General features: G+C 54.9%; 1 protein-coding gene across 9 annotated transcripts; it reads left to right on the forward strand.

Moving 5' to 3' along the window:
• Positions 1 to 341: 341 nt before the first annotated feature.
• GPR108 (G protein-coupled receptor 108) lies at positions 342 to 9208 on the forward strand. 9 transcript variants are annotated; one of them, XM_069591321.1, is made up of 19 exons: positions 342 to 545; positions 1386 to 1649; positions 2375 to 2494; positions 3535 to 3585; positions 3813 to 3895; positions 4881 to 5005; positions 5104 to 5168; positions 5255 to 5323; positions 5421 to 5525; positions 5711 to 5844; positions 5955 to 6030; positions 6498 to 6571; positions 6669 to 6786; positions 6875 to 7005; positions 7091 to 7134; positions 7355 to 7404; positions 7664 to 7747; positions 8071 to 8195; positions 8455 to 8786. In XM_069591321.1, the coding sequence occupies exons 2-19, from the start codon at positions 1530 to 1532 to the stop codon at positions 8525 to 8527; spliced, it is 1647 nt and encodes a 548-aa protein (XP_069447422.1). In that variant the 5' UTR covers positions 342 to 545; positions 1386 to 1529; the 3' UTR covers positions 8528 to 8786. The 9 variants fall into 9 exon arrangements, with proteins under 9 accessions (XP_069447422.1, XP_069447424.1, XP_069447423.1 ...); XM_069591323.1 differs by having other exon boundaries at positions 457 to 545; positions 5107 to 5168; XM_069591322.1 differs by lacking the exon at positions 342 to 545 and adding an exon at positions 9015 to 9208 and having other exon boundaries at positions 1248 to 1649; positions 8455 to 8531.
• Positions 9209 to 13730: the final 4522 nt, after the last annotated feature.

Raw genomic sequence — 13730 nt, forward strand, 5'->3', positions numbered from 1 at the left:
CTGGGATGAAAGGGGCGAGATCCAAGCAGCAACCTCCCCCCACTCCCATCCTCTCCTGCCTTTGGTGCTTTCTCTTTGGTTACAGAGGTGACAGTCGCCCCGCTGGGGCTGAGGGCATTAGACCCCCTGGGACAAGTCAGACTCTGAGCCCCGTCTTCCAGGACACAAGAAGTCACAACACGGCTAGGAGGATAGATAGCTCCAGTAACCCACAATGGGATAGACGGCTCTGCGGGGACCTGGCCCCACCTGCTGGTGGCTTCCGAGTTAGAAAACTTCAAATTGCAAAATAGACGGGTTCCAGAGGTTAAACAGAGACGGAAACGGCAACCCACTCCAGTACTCTTGCCTGGGAAATCCCATGGACAGGGGAGCCTGGCAGGCTACAGTACATAGGGTCACAAAGAGTCGGACATTACTGAGTTACTGAGCATGCATGCCAGAGGTTAGAGGGTCAGATCAAGCCAGAAACTCAGCCTGGGGTCTGGAACTCAGCGGCTCAGCCTGGGAGTTGGAGTCTCAACTGAAATTGGGATTCATCCCAGGTGGGCACCACAACTGGGATGGAACCTGACTAGGATCGGAGGTTTAGGAGAGGGGTGAGCCACTAGTCGAAGGCCTGGGACTCAAATGAAGGACCACAGGTCTGTCTTAATCTGAGGTCAGGGCTCAGTCTTTATCTGAGATCTGTCTAGGTGTAAACTCAGCCAGAGATTAAGGCTCAGTATAGGCTGAGAGTAAAAGGGGAAGGGAGAGCTGCGTTTCAGCTGAGATCAGGACTTAGCTGCAGGTAGGCGCTCAGCCTGGTGTTGCGGTTCAGCCTGAATCAAGATTGTCCTGGGTTCTGGGGATGGGACTCCATCCAGTGGCCTCACTCCAGGATAGAAGCGTCCGCCTAAGCCTGGTAACTCAGTCTGGGATCATAGGTCATTCCAGGGTCATGATTTAGCTTGGGGCCAGGTTTTGGCCTCTCAGTGGATCAGCAAGATTAGGAAAACAAGACAGGCGGCTTCAGCAAATGCAAGTGTTTACCAAAAGCCTGAGCTTTGGCTGGGAGCCACATCCCCAGGGGGAAAGAGGGAAGTCTGTCTTTAGGGATACTGGGAGATGTAGTTTATTGTATGCCCCCATTGAGTTGTTTGCTGCCCCACCCCCTCCAACTTTGCGTTCTGGGTAATGTAGTTCTGAACGGATCTGTCAGTTAAGAGTGGGTGGAGGAACTCCTCTTCAGGGAAGGATATCGGCTCCATCACAATTGGTTGGATGAACTGTTTATCAACTTACATCCGGGACAATCTTTCTAGTGATTGGTGGGTGTGAAGGCGGGGTTAAGCAATATTAGCATTCCCATTTGGGACTGGTGCTGTCCATTTGGTGTCTTACAGGGGGCGGGCACGAGAGGAGGCAATCGGTGATTGGCTGGAAGGGCTCAAAAAGCAGAAGGGTCGGCCCCCACCGTGCGGCGATTGGCTCACTGGTAGGCGGGCCTGGGGGCGTCAGAGGCGGTGTCAAGGGCGGTGGCTCCAGAGATGGCAGTGAGAGAGAGGAGGGGGCTCGGTCGTGGGAGCCCCGCGGAATGGGGGCCGTGGCTACTTCTGCTGCTGCTGTTAGGCGGTTCCTCTGGACGCATTCACCTGCTGACGCTGACGGTAAGTCCCGCCGCGTGGCGGTCTGGGGTGCGGCGCCCAGCTTTGGCCCGGAAAAGCCCCTAGCTTGGAGTGGTCTCGTCCTGCCTCCCCCGCTCCTTATGCGGAATGGAGAGGTCCAGCGCCCCCTGCTTCAGGCCAGGAGTGGTCTCGCCAGAGGATCCCCCTCAGTGGTTCTTTTGAAATTGCCTGGCCTGCTGCCCTGGGGTCGTCCCTAGCCCACAGCGGGTGGGGCTTCACCTCTGGGGACCCAGGACTCTGAGGCCTTTAAATTCTTGGGATCGTTTTGGGGCTGCTAGGGACCCTTGACGCCGCCCAGGGAAGTCCCTGGGGGTTCTAGAATGGGAGTACTAATTGGGATCCTGGAGACTCAGTTGGAATCTAAAAATTTTCCGAGAATTGAGGACCAGGGTCCCCAAGATGCGTAACTCTGCTTTACGGGTGATGCCCACCTCGTAGGGAGAATTCCACGTATCCCAGACCTTCTCTTCCTGGACTCTCCGAATGGTGGCCAGAGGATCCCGAACCATTCTGTGCTTACCTGGAATTGGTCTGGGGTCATGGCCTACAGAGGTGGCCCTCTCTTCCTCTCCCGTCACCCTTTGAACCTGTCCTAAATACAGAGATACCGGGAGGAGGCCGAAGCCCTTGGCGGAACCTCGTGCCAGAGCCCTGGGGCTGGGCTGATGGGAAGTCTGAACTGTCTCTGTTTCCTTGGTCTCCGGCAGGGGGAGAAGCGAGCAGACATCCAACTGAACAGCTTTGGTTTCTACACCAACGGCTCCCTGGAGGTGAATCTGAGCCTCCTGAGACTAGGCCGCCAGGATACAGAAGAGAAGCCCCCGCTGGTGAGGGGCTTTGGGAAATTTGCTGGAGGAGGGAGAGGTGCACGACGAGTTTCTGAGCCCACCCACTCTCCCCGAATTCTGGATTCACATCCTAGCTTTGCCTTACCCTTGTGATCGTGGGCCATTCCTTTGGTCTCTCTGAGTTTCTAACTCATCTCTAACTGAGGAATATTTGCTCATCTGTAACTGAAGAGAAGGCAATGGCAACCCACTCCAGTACTCTTGCCTGGAAAATCCCATGGACGGAGGAGCCTGGTGGGCTTCAGTCCATGGGGTCGCTGAGTCGGACTTGACTGAACGACTTCACTTTCACTTTTCACTTTCATGTGTTGGAGAAGGAAATGGCAACCCACTCCAGTGTTCTTGCCTGGAGAATCCCAGGGACGGGGGGGAGGGGCCTGGTAGGCTGCCGTCTATGGAGTCGCACAGAGTCAGACACAACTGACTTGACTTAGCAGCAACTGAGGAATAATTTCTCAGGCTATACACTGAGCTGGTGAGAGGGGAGCCTACCAGTGAACGGGACAGCCCCAATTCCTGCAGTCAAAATAAGAGGCTAGTGTTATTGAACCCCTGCTGGGTACCCATATACTGCAAATCAATTTCCATGAGTCTGTTCTGTCATAGCCACCTTTCAGGATTCCTGTGAAAATATTACACCTGTAAACCAAATTGTACAGGTGTTTGTACAGACTCAGAGGTAGTGGCTTACTCAGAGTCCCAGAGCTTGGACGTAGATCCAAGTGTGTTGGATTCAAGAGCCCAAGGCAGGAAGCCGTAAACGTTCCGTTTATTTTTTACATCATCATTTTAAATTGGGGCTGGGGGGAGAGGAACCAGTGAAGGTCTCCTGGAGGAAATGACATCCCAGTCGAGTGGGTAGGAGTTAAAGGAAGAGGATTGGGGTGCTGGGGGCAAGTGGGAAAAGTCAGTGAATGCAGGATCTCCCCCTTAGTAGGTATTAAGGAAATTCGAGGTTATCTGTCTGAGTCCTTGCTGGCGTCCCTCACCTCACAGTCTCTTTTCTTTCCACTTGCCAGGTGGGGTTCAGTCTGACCCGGGTGAGATCTGGCAGCATTCACTCCTACTCAGTGAGTGGTAGGGGTGGAAGTGGTGAGAGGAGGGTGGAGAGGCAGAGGCAGAGGAAGGGGAGGGTTGTCTGTCGGCCTCTGAAATTCAAAGGCGCCTGTCCTCTCCCAGGGAGGAAGGGAGAGACTCACCCTTGCCCCGGGGAAGGGGGAGGGGTTGGGGAGGGAGGAATGGTGGGACTGGACAAGTGGGTGGGGGTAACCAAAGCTCCCTACTGCCCACCCTCCAGAACCGGGACTCCCATGAGTGTCCTCTCCGGAAAAACAGTAGCAGCCTCCTGGTTCTCTTCCTCATCAACACCAAGGATCTGCAGTGAGTATGGGGGCTACCCTAAAGATCCATCACTGGGGTGTCCCTCGTTGTGATACCCATGTGAGCTGATCAGGTGGAATGAGAACCAGCCAGAAAGAACCTTGATGCCTTTGGAGAAAGCCACTCGCTTTTGTTGTTGTTAAATTTTAGTTATTTATTTATTTTTGGCTGCACTGGGTCTTTCTGCGTTGCTGCGCAGAAGGTCTTTCTGGGTTGCTGCGCATAGGCTTTCTCTACTAGTGGCGAGCAGAAGCTACTCTCTCTCTACTCAAAATGCTCCGGCTTCTCATTACTATGGCATCTCTCATTGCGGAGCACGGGCTCTAGGGCATTCGGGCTTCAGTAGGTTCGGCAGGTGAGCTCTAGAACGCAGGCTAAGTGGTTGTGGCACATGGGCTTAGCTGTTCCGTGGCATAGGGGATCCTCCCAGACCAGGGACTGAACCCATCTCCCCTGCATTTGGCAGGTGGATTCTTCACCACTGAGCCACCAGGGCAGCCCTCCCTGGTGGTACGGCAGATAAAAATCCACCTGCCAGTGAAGGAGAGGCAGATTCAATCTCTGGATCAGGAAGATCCCCTGGAGTAGGAAATGGCAACCTGCTCCAGTATTCTTGCCTGGAGAATCCCGTGGACAGAGGAACCTGCAGGGCTACAGTCCATAGGGTCCCAAAGAGTTGGACAGAACTGAAGCGACTTAGCATGCACACACGACCAGGGAGGCCTGACAGCATTTTCTTGTTGAATAAGCTGTACTTCAGTAGAGTGAGTGACTCGGTGTCATGCGAAGTAACAGATAGTCCCTGGTGCTGGCAACGCAGGGATGTGGCAGCCATCTCGATGGATGGTGGCCAAATGCTGCCACTTGATGACCACTGATAGAGCCCCTCCAGAGAGGAGACCCTGAGGACCTGAGTGGCCATTGAGTCCCTCAGCATAGCTGGTGTGCCTGACCTCAGCCTTCAGCCTCCCCACATCATCCCCAGGGTCCAGGTACGAAAGTATGGGGAGCAGAAAAAGCTATTCATCTCTGCTGGGCTCCTCCCGGAATCACCCTCCGAACCAGGGCTCCCGAAGTCAGAGCACATCGTCATCCCCAAGGTGGACCACGGTGAGTCAGGCTGGAAGGAGTGGGTGGGCAAGGGTGCTCCATACATCCCCCATCGTTCTGCTGTCTGTCCATCTCTGATCTCACCTATGTTTTACCAGCAGGGACCACTGCTGCACCTGACAAAGCCGAGTCGAAACTCACAGGGTCACAAGGGGACCGGCAGGTATGGGAAGCCAGGGCAGGAGGGAGGAAGGCCCCGCCCCCATAAGAGGCAGCTGATGCTCCATAGAGGCACTCTGTCCCCACCAGGGTGTCAGTGGGAAGGACCAGGAGCTGGTGTTGGGCCTGGGCCACCTCAACAACTCCTACAATTTCAGTGTGAGTGTCCGGGGGTGCCTGCAGCCCCTCCCCTCCGCAAAGTGGGGACGCCCCCAAGCTGAAGTCCCCTCTCCCCTCTGTCCGCCCCACCTCTCAGTTCCATGTAGTGATCGGCTCTAGGGCCGAGGAAGGCCAGTACAACCTCAACTTCCACAACTGTGACAACTCGGTGCCAGGCCGGGAGCAGCCGTTTGACATCACGGTGAGTGGAGGGGGAGGGCAGTGGATTCATGGAGCCCTCACTGTGGGCCAGGACCCCATGTGCATCAGGGAGACAGGAAATCTGAGGATCAGAAATGAGAGAACGGAACCTGGAGACTCACACTCAGGGCCCAGCACGTCTAGAGCTAGCCTGCAACCCCCTGTCCCGCTTTGCTCCCTCCGCAGGTAATGATCCGGGAGAAGAACCCCGAGGGCTACCTGTCAGCGGCGGAAATCCCTCTTTTCAAGCTGTACATGGTCATGTCTGCATGCTTCCTGGGCACCGGCATCTTCTGGGTGTCCATCCTCTGCAAGAACACGTAATGCCCTTGACCCTGGGGGTCCTCCACCTCCTGTCTCCCCACTTTCCCACCCCTGCCCCTGACCAGTGCCCCCTCTCTTATGTCCCTCATCTCTCCTCCCCCTCCAGGTACAACGTCTTCAAGATCCACTGGCTCATGGCAGCCCTGACTTTCACCAAGAGCATCTCTCTCCTCTTCCACAGTGTGAGAGTCTGGGGCCAGGAACAGCGTGGGGTGGGCTGGAGTCTCTGGGGCCAGGAAAAAGCCCCTACAAGCCCACTGCCCAAATCTCTGCAGACCCTGGGCTGGAGAGGTCCATATGTCCATCCGAGTGTCCATCCATTTTATCACTGTAGCCAGCTTTCCATCCAGCCCTTCTGTCCAGCTGTGATGGCCCACCTTTCAGTCTAACTATCTGTGGGTCCAGCTGTGACTACCCACCAGGCCAACTGTCTAGCTGTCCATCCGTCCGACGATGGCCTTCCCTCCGTTGTCGAGGCTGTGGCTGTCTCTTTCTCTGCCCACGCGCCGTCCTGATTGGAACCGTCCGCTCCTGTCCCCTTCCTGGTCATCCATCCGACGGCGATTGTGCATGTTCCCAAAGCACCATCCAGCCACCCTCCCCATTCCCGTCCATCTGTCTGACTGTCCATCCGTCCACCCATCTCCAGATCAACTACTACTTCATCAACAGCCAGGGCCACCCCATCGAAGGCCTCGCTGTCATGCACTACATCACGCATCTGTGAGTGCCCCTTTCTGCCGGGCAAGGTGGTGGGGAGGCAGACAGGGGAGGGCTGGACCTCCAGCGCCTCACCACACCTCCTACCTCCCTCCACCAGGCTGAAGGGTGCCCTCCTCTTCATCACCATCGCCTTGATCGGCTCCGGCTGGGCCTTCGTCAAGTACGTGCTGTCGGACAAGGAGAAGAAGATCTTTGGGATAGTGATCCCACTGCAGGTGCCTAGGGAGGCCCCAGGGGTGGAGCCGGTGGGCGTGGCTACACACGCCCAGTCCCCCGCCCACCTGCCCCGCCCCTGCCCCGCAGGTCTTAGCCAATGTGGCCTACATTGTCATCGAGTCCCGCGAGGAGGGTGCCAGCGACTACGGTATCTGGAAGGAGATCCTCTTCCTGGTGGATCTCATCTGCTGTGGCACCATCCTTTTCCCCGTGGTCTGGTGAGTACCCCCACTGGGCCCCTCCCACTGTGGGCACGGGCGGGGGCGGTGCTGACTGCTCCCTGTGTCTCTCCCTCCATCCCAGGTCCATCCGGCATCTCCAGGACGCGTCTGGCACTGATGGGAAGGGTGAGGCTGTGCCCGGGGCCCTCGCTGGCTGCTTGTCCCTCTTGCTAACCCCTGGATGCTCCTCCCATCCCTCCTCTGACTGCCTCTCCTCCCACTTACCTTCCCTTGTACATCCCTCTCCACACTCTGCCCCCAAATGTCCTCTCCTCCACCCCTGACCCCTTCGTCCTGCCCCCCACAGTCATCCCCTTGACCCCCACTCTCTGTGCCCACCATTCAGTGGCAGTGAACCTGGCCAAGCTGAAGCTGTTCCGGCATTACTATGTAATGGTAGGAATCCTCTGCTCACTCGGGAAGTTTGGGAGGTGGTGGTAGAGCCGGGCGGGTGGGGGGCGGGTTGGGGGGCGGTGGGAACGGACGACAGCCAGCTCATAAGCAAGCACACCCACCCTAACCCCTCCATCTGCCCTCCCTTGGAGCCTGGCCCCCCTGCCCTCCACCGATAATCCCCTGGCCCCCAACCCAGGCATCCTCAGTGGTGCCGGTGGCCTCACCCCCAGTGGCCCTGTGCACACCCACGTCCCTGCAGGTCATCTGTTACATCTACTTCACACGGATCATCGCCATCTTGCTGCGGGTGGTCGTGCCCTTCCAGTGGCAGTGGCTGTACCAGGTGAGCACAGAGGCCCCAGGAGGGGCGGAGGGTGAGCCAGACGATAGCGGTGGAGGCAGAGGGGGGAGGGTGAGCCAGACGATAGCGGTGGAGGCAGGGGGCGTGTGCCTTTCACTCCCACTGCGCCCCCTCGACCCCTGAGGGGATGAGACCACCAGGACCCCTGAGGACGCTTAGGGTGGGGGCTGGGGAATTATCGTGGAGGGCGAGGGGGCCAGGCTTCAAGGGACTGCAGATGGAGGGGTTAGGGTGGGTGTGCTAAGGAGCTGGCTGTCGTCCGTTCCCCCCACCTACCCCCCACCTCCGCCTCCCAAACTTCCCAGCTCTTGGTGGAGGGCTCCACTCTCGCCTTCTTCGTGCTCACGGGCTACAAGTTCCAACCCACAAGGGACAACCCGTACCTCCAGCTACCCCAGGAGGATGAGGAGGGCATGCAGACAGAGCAAGTGTGAGCCCTAGGGCTGGGGTGGGTGGGGCTTTGGCAGCGAGGGGCGTGGCCTGGGTGTGGCCAGGAGGCTCTGGGGTGGGTGTGGTGGGGCTGAGTGGGTGGGCCTAGGTAGCGGGGAGGAGAAAGGGGGGCCAGGCTCAGAGCACAGGTGGGTGGGATCTGGGCGGGGCCGGGAGGCTCGAGGTGGGCCTAGGGAGCTTGGAGGGTGAGACTTGGTTCCCCTCAACTCCTGGACCACCTCCTTACTCTCTGCCTGTAGAATGACCGATTGTGGGTTCCGGGAAGGCCTGTCCAAAGTCAACAAAACAGCCAGCGGGCGGGAGCTGTTGTGATCAGGTCTCCACCTCGGACAGTCCTTCGTCCTTCCTCCTCATCTCTTCACACATTACCCGCTCTGGCTTCTCCCAAAGATGGTGAGGGGAGGAGGGCGTCGGTGCTCACAGAGCACCCAGCATCCTGGGACCAGAGTTCCCGGAGCCCGTTCAGAAGACGACAGACAGCCCCCATCCCCCACAGATGTTGAGCACTGTGGCCCCACCCGGGACCACCCCCTACTTCCAGCTGTACAATAATGACCCATCTGTTTTGCTACCCTGGTCTCTTGCCTTTTGGGGGGTTGGAGAGCGCATTGCAGAGGCTGTTTGGAATTTAGAGACCCCGGGTGGGGGTGGGGCGGGGGTTGAGGTTGAGGTTGCAGTACCCGTTACTTTGCACATTCAATAAATATCAATTGAGCCACCACAGGGTGCCTGCCCCATACAGGACACAGCAGTGACCACAGTCCACCCCAAATCCCAACACTTAAGTGTCTGCTTCCAGCACAGGGTCCTGACCCAGCCTGGGGAGTCAGAGGTGAGCAGAGAGAGAAGAAAGAGATGCACGGGCCCAGATGAGGGGACCACCTGTGCAAAGGCTGGAGGAGAGGAAAAAATGGTGATTGGATGAGCACAAGAAGCTCAGTGTCATATATTTTTGCCTTTTCATACTGTAATAAATTTCTTTCACAATGGAAACAGAGACTTTCTATTGGGAGGCTCCAAAGTCACTGCAGATGGTGACTGCAGCCATGAAATTAAAAGACACTTGCTCCTTGGTAGAAAAGCTATGACCAACCTAGACAGCGTATTAAAAAGCAGAGACATTACTTTGCCAACAAAGGTCCATCTAGTCAACGCTATGGTTTTTCCAGTAGTCATGTGTGGATGTGAGAGTTGGACTATAAAGAAAGCTGAGCACTGAATAATTGCTGCTTTTGAACTGTGGTGTTGGAGGAGACTCTTGAGAGTCCCTTGGACTGCAAGGAGATCCAACCAGTGAATCCTAAAGGAAATCAGACCTGAATATTCATTGGAAGGACTGATGCTGAAGCTCCAATACTTTGGCCACCTGTTTCAAAGAACTGACTCATTGGAAAAGACCCTGTTGCTGTGAAAGACTGGAGGCAGGAGATAAAGGGATGAGATGGTTGGATGGCATCACTGACTGGATAGACATGAGTTTGAGAAAGCTCGGGGAGTTGATGATGGACAGGGGAGCCTAGCAGCTGCAGTCCATAGGGTTGCAAAGAGTCGGACACGACTGAGCGGCTGAACTGAACTGAAATGAGATGGCTCAGGCTGAGTGCTGTGTGCCACATCCTAGTCTAAAGCCTCCAGGGTCATTAGGGTCTTTAACTCTAGAAAAGCTTATGAAGCACTGAAAGACTGTTTAACTTGCCCAAGGTAACACAGCAAAATGTTGGAAGGCTCAAGACTCAAAACATCAACAATCTGGTTCCAGAGCTGCCCTTTACCATGGTATGCACTGCCCGCTCTGCACCAGACTTGCCCCCAAGCCTCTCGACCTTGCCCACATTTGCTGTGCAGCCTGTTAAGTAGCTTAAAATCTCTGTTTCATTTCATGTAAAATGGGGACCCCAGAGAGCTGAGTGTCACACATCATGATGGGAATCTGGCTCAGCACAGTGCCCTGCAGCACAGCCTGACCATTTGTGAATTTCCCCCAACCTCCAGGAGTGCAGATTAGAGGTGCACCTGTACACACATCTGTGCACACACCTGTGGGCAGGCGCCCATGATGCATTTTGCTCCGCCCCACTTCACCCTTCATCTAGAGCACTCAGAACCTCTTCTGGATCCCTGAGAAATATTCCTTGGTGGGGACTGCTGGCATGATGGGCCAGGGGGAGGAAATCAAGCTGGGGTCAAGGGTTTCTGCAAGCGGAAACAGGTCCAGCTAGGGCCCAGATGAATATATATAGCCCAGCCAGACAAAGAAGGAAGTGGGAAGGCTGAGGAAATTCTGCAGCAAGGCGATGCCCAGAACAGTTTGCAAGTTCCTCTGCAGGTCTGGCGGGGGTCAGAGGGGAGGGCAAGAGCAACTGGCAGAAGCCTAAAGGCAGGCAGACATTGTTGGACTCTATGCTGGGGCCCATGAGAGGCAAGAAGAGTTTAAAGCAATGAGGGACTTGGTTGTCCAGGGATGATGTTTTATTCTTCGTATGTGTTAGGGCATATGGCTTTCCCAAGTTGTCCCCTCCCTAATCCCCACAGCCTGGAACTATGTCCCCTTACATGACAAGAGGCACTTTCCATGTGTGATTCAATTAAGCATGTTAGAATGAGGAATGATTCTGGATTGTTTGGATGGATGCACTGTCATTACAAGAGTCCCTGTAAGAGGGGGGCGGGCACTTCATAGGAGGCTCAGATGGTGAAGAATCAGCCTGCAATATAGGAGACCCAGGTATGATTCCTGGGTCAGGAAGATCCCCTGGAGAAGGGAATGGCAACCTGCTCCAGTATTCTTGCCTGGAGAGTCCCATGGACTGAGGAGCCTGGTGGGCTATAGTCCATGGGGTCACAAAGAAATGGACATGACTCAGTGACTAATACTAGGAGGGTCAGGATCAGAGAATGAGATGTGATGGGGAAAAGCGCTGTGGGGTGTTTTATTTGGTTGAGTTTTGCTTTGGTTTGGTTTTTGGCTGTGTCAGGTCTTAGTTGCTGCACGCAGAATCTTCCAATTGTTGTTGCGGCATGTGGGATCCTTAGTTATGGCTCTCAGGATCTGCTATTTGCTCCCTGTGGGATCTAGTTCCCCAACCAGAGATGGAACTCAGGCCCCCTGCATTCAGAGCGCCGAGTCTTAGCCAGTGGACTGAAGATAAGTCCCTAGAGTCATGCATTTGGAAGATGGAAGAAGCCACAAGCCCAGGAATGGAGGCAGCCCCTAGAAGCCGGCATGGCCCTAATACAGATTCTCCCCTAGAGCTTCCAGAAGAAACACAGCCCTCCTGACACCTCAATTTCAGACTTCAGCTCTCCGGAACTGTAGGATAATAAACATTGTTCTAAGCCACCAGAACTGTGATCATCTGTTACAGCAGCAATCAGAAACTCTGGAGCCCAGCTGCCTGCTTCAAATCTCAGCTGCTACCAGCCAGAGGCTCTTAACCAAGTGGCCAAAGCCCTCAGTTTCTTTACCTGTAAAATGGGGATAGTAATAGCACCTAATGGGCTTGCCGGGTGGTTCAGTGGTAAAGAATCCACCTGCCAATGCAAGAGACTTGAGTTTGATTCCTGGGTTGGGAAGATGCCCTGGAGAAGGAACTGGCAACCAACCCCAAAATTTTGCCTAAGAAACCCCACGGACAGAGGAGCCTGGTGAGCTCCAGCCCATGGGGTCACAAAAGAGTCAGACACAACTGAGTGACTAAACAGCAACAGTAGCACCTAAGGCACTCAGAATAAACAAGATGTGCAGAGTTAAGATGCACAAAATCAATAAGACCCTGCCACCGAGGTTCACAGTCCTTAGCATGCATTCCGCGATTACGCATCATGATTTTGTAGAAGGGATGTAAAGGTGTGTTTTAGAAAAAAATCCCCAGGGACTTTCCTGGTGGTTCAGTGGTTAAGGCTCCATACGTGCATTTCGAGAGGCGTAGGTTCAATCCCTGGTCAGAAAACTAAGATCCCACATGCTGCACCATGAGTCCAAAGGGGGGGAAAAAAATCCCCAGTTGCTGTGGACTAGATGACCTGGAAGAGGTGAATTTACAGCAAGGAGGGCAGGGACCACAGGAGTGGAAAGAAGGATGGATGGGGAGAAACAACCGAGGGGTCCCAGGGAAGATTACAGGGGATGAGGGAGAGGGAGGAAGCAGGAACTCTGGCCTGGAGGCCTGGAGGGGCTGTCACTGAAATAAGGCAAGAGAGAGGAGAGGCAGAAGTTAGTAAAAATAAAAACACAGTTCAAGTACGTCTTGCATGCACCAAGTGCTGGGCGCCTGTCTGAGCACTAGCTTGCCTGATGATAGATGCTGTCACCCCAAAACTCAGAGGGAGGTTCCTTGCTCTGTTCTGCAAGGAACAGAGGCTGGGAGAAGGCAGAGCTGGAGTCAAAACTTCTGGCTTGGAACTCACTGGTGGTCCAGTGGTTAGGACTCCACGGTCACTGATGATGGCCTGTACTTGATCCCTGGTTTGGGAACTAAGATTCTTCAAGCTGAGTGGCATGTTCAAGAAAAAAACAAAAACACACCCCTGGCCCCTGTATCCCCCAAAGTGGAGGGTTCCTGGTATCTCTGCTTGCATATGCATGAGTAGGCGGGGGAAAGGAGCCAGAGGGCAAATGGATGGGTTCCATCAGGTCAAGGTTAACCCAAGTTACTGAGTAACAAGTAGGGGAGAAGGGGAAGCCTAGGCTGCTGATGGGGAGGGAGAGGTGGAGGTGGGACCAGGCTCTAGGTCCTGGAGAGAAATTCCCAGAAAGCAGTGTAGCACCCATCCTGGAATGGGTGGGGGTGAAGGGTGAGGAAGATGGATGTCCGCTGCTCCCAGATGTGGCCACGCCTGTGTGGGGAAAGGGCTGGTTGGGGTGCACCCAGGAGATAACAGTACTAAGGCAAATGCAGAGAACTGAAGGGGAGAGGGGCACCTGGGCTCCCGTCACTCAGAAATCACACCCATTTCTGCCCCCCTCCCCGTTCTATTTGCACCCTAGCCAGGGTTGCCAGAAAAAATACAGGATGCCCAGTTGAATCTGTATTTCAGATAAGTAACAAATATTTTGGGTTTCTCTGGCGGCTCAGCGGCAAAGAATCCACCTGCCAATGCAAATGACTCGGGTTCAATCCCTGATCCAGGAAGATCCCCTGGAGAAGGAAATGGTAACTCACTTCAGAAGTCTTGCCAGGGAAATCCCACGGACAGAGGGCCCTGGTGGGCTACAATCCATGGTGTTGCAAAAGAGTTGGGCACAACTTAGCAACTAAACAACAACAAGCAAACATATTCTGTTTGTGTAAGAGTCTCCTAGAGGGGCATCCTCTAGGAGGATGGTCCAGTGGTTAGGACTCCAGGCTTCCAGTGCAGGGGTCCTGGGTTTGTTCCCTGGTCAGAAAACTAAGATCCTGCAAGATGTATGGCATGGCCAAAAAAAAAAAAAAAAAAAAATCCCCTAGATATTCCACTTAGAACCTGCCCAGGCAGCCTCACTCCCCCTGGGTCCACACCAAGAATGCCTCCTTCT

This window comes from Ovis canadensis, chromosome 5 (genome assembly GCF_042477335.2).
Source record: "Ovis canadensis isolate MfBH-ARS-UI-01 breed Bighorn chromosome 5, ARS-UI_OviCan_v2, whole genome shotgun sequence".
Lineage (NCBI taxonomy): Eukaryota > Metazoa > Chordata > Mammalia > Artiodactyla > Bovidae > Ovis > Ovis canadensis.